The sequence below is a fragment of the Daktulosphaira vitifoliae genome, unplaced genomic scaffold (assembly GCF_025091365.1).
Source record: "Daktulosphaira vitifoliae isolate Bord-2020 unplaced genomic scaffold, ASM2509136v1 Scaffold_5932, whole genome shotgun sequence".
NCBI classification, from domain to species: domain Eukaryota; kingdom Metazoa; phylum Arthropoda; class Insecta; order Hemiptera; family Phylloxeridae; genus Daktulosphaira; species Daktulosphaira vitifoliae.
In genome coordinates, this window is record NW_026105492.1 from 1 (window position 1) to 743 (window position 743).

General features: G+C 38.7%; 1 protein-coding gene across 1 annotated transcript; it reads left to right on the top strand.

Annotated features, from left to right (window-relative positions):
- The first annotated feature begins 9 nt into the window (after positions 1-9).
- Positions 10-725, top strand: LOC126910178 (uncharacterized). Its single transcript, XM_050692551.1, has 2 exons — positions 10-507; positions 542-725. The coding sequence occupies exons 1-2, from the start codon at positions 188-190 to the stop codon at positions 687-689; spliced, it is 468 nt and encodes a 155-aa protein (XP_050548508.1). The 5' UTR covers positions 10-187; the 3' UTR covers positions 690-725.
- Positions 726-743: the final 18 nt, after the last annotated feature.

Consider the following 743-nt stretch of genomic DNA (forward strand, 5'->3'; position numbering starts at 1 on the left):
TCAAGGACGGCAATTTGAGTCTACTCTGTTCACCGCAGTAACGCAAATTTTAGGGTTTAGAAGAATACGTACATCAGCATACCATCCACCAGCCAATGGTTTAGTCGAACGATTCCACCGATCACTTAAAACGACAATAAAGTGTTACGAGACTGAGCACTGGACAGATGTACTCCCCCCAGTTCTTATGGGCCTTAGATCAGTGATTAAAGAAGATCTAGGTTTAACACCTGCAGAAATTGTATTTGGAAGTACGATTAGATTACCTAATGAGTTTTTTATGCAGTCATCAGTGGCGACAGACCCTTGTTCCTTTGCTGAAACACTAAAGAAAACAATGGAAACCATACGCCCAGTGTCAACTTCAAACCACGGAAGTAAAAAAGTTTTTATATATAAAGATCTAGCATCCTGTTCACACGTTTTCGTTCGGGTCGACCGGGTCAAGAAACCGCTAGAACAACCATATGAAGGGCCGTACAAAATTGTTCAACGATACGAAAAAACCTTTAAATTATTAATTAGGCANGTACGAAAAAACCTTTAAATTATTAATTAGGCAAAAAGAATGTATCATATCAATAGACAGACTGAAGCCATGTTTCGACGAAAATGAAGATAATAACACAAATCTACCAATAACAACGAACCAGCACAACCAGAAAATACAACTACAAGACCAACAATAATACAAACAAAACAAACCAAGTCAGGAAGAACCATCCGCCTCCCCGTAAGGTTTT

Bases quoted from the DNA above. Each gene is read 5' to 3' on its own strand.
- LOC126910178 (XM_050692551.1), top strand. From the start codon at position 188: ATGGGCCTTAGATCAGTGATTAAAGAAGATCTAGGTTTAACACCTGCA. The intron at 508-541 runs CTTTAAATTATT...GTACGAAAAAAC, and splicing joins GTTCAACGATACGAAAAAAC to CTTTAAATTATTAATTAGGC.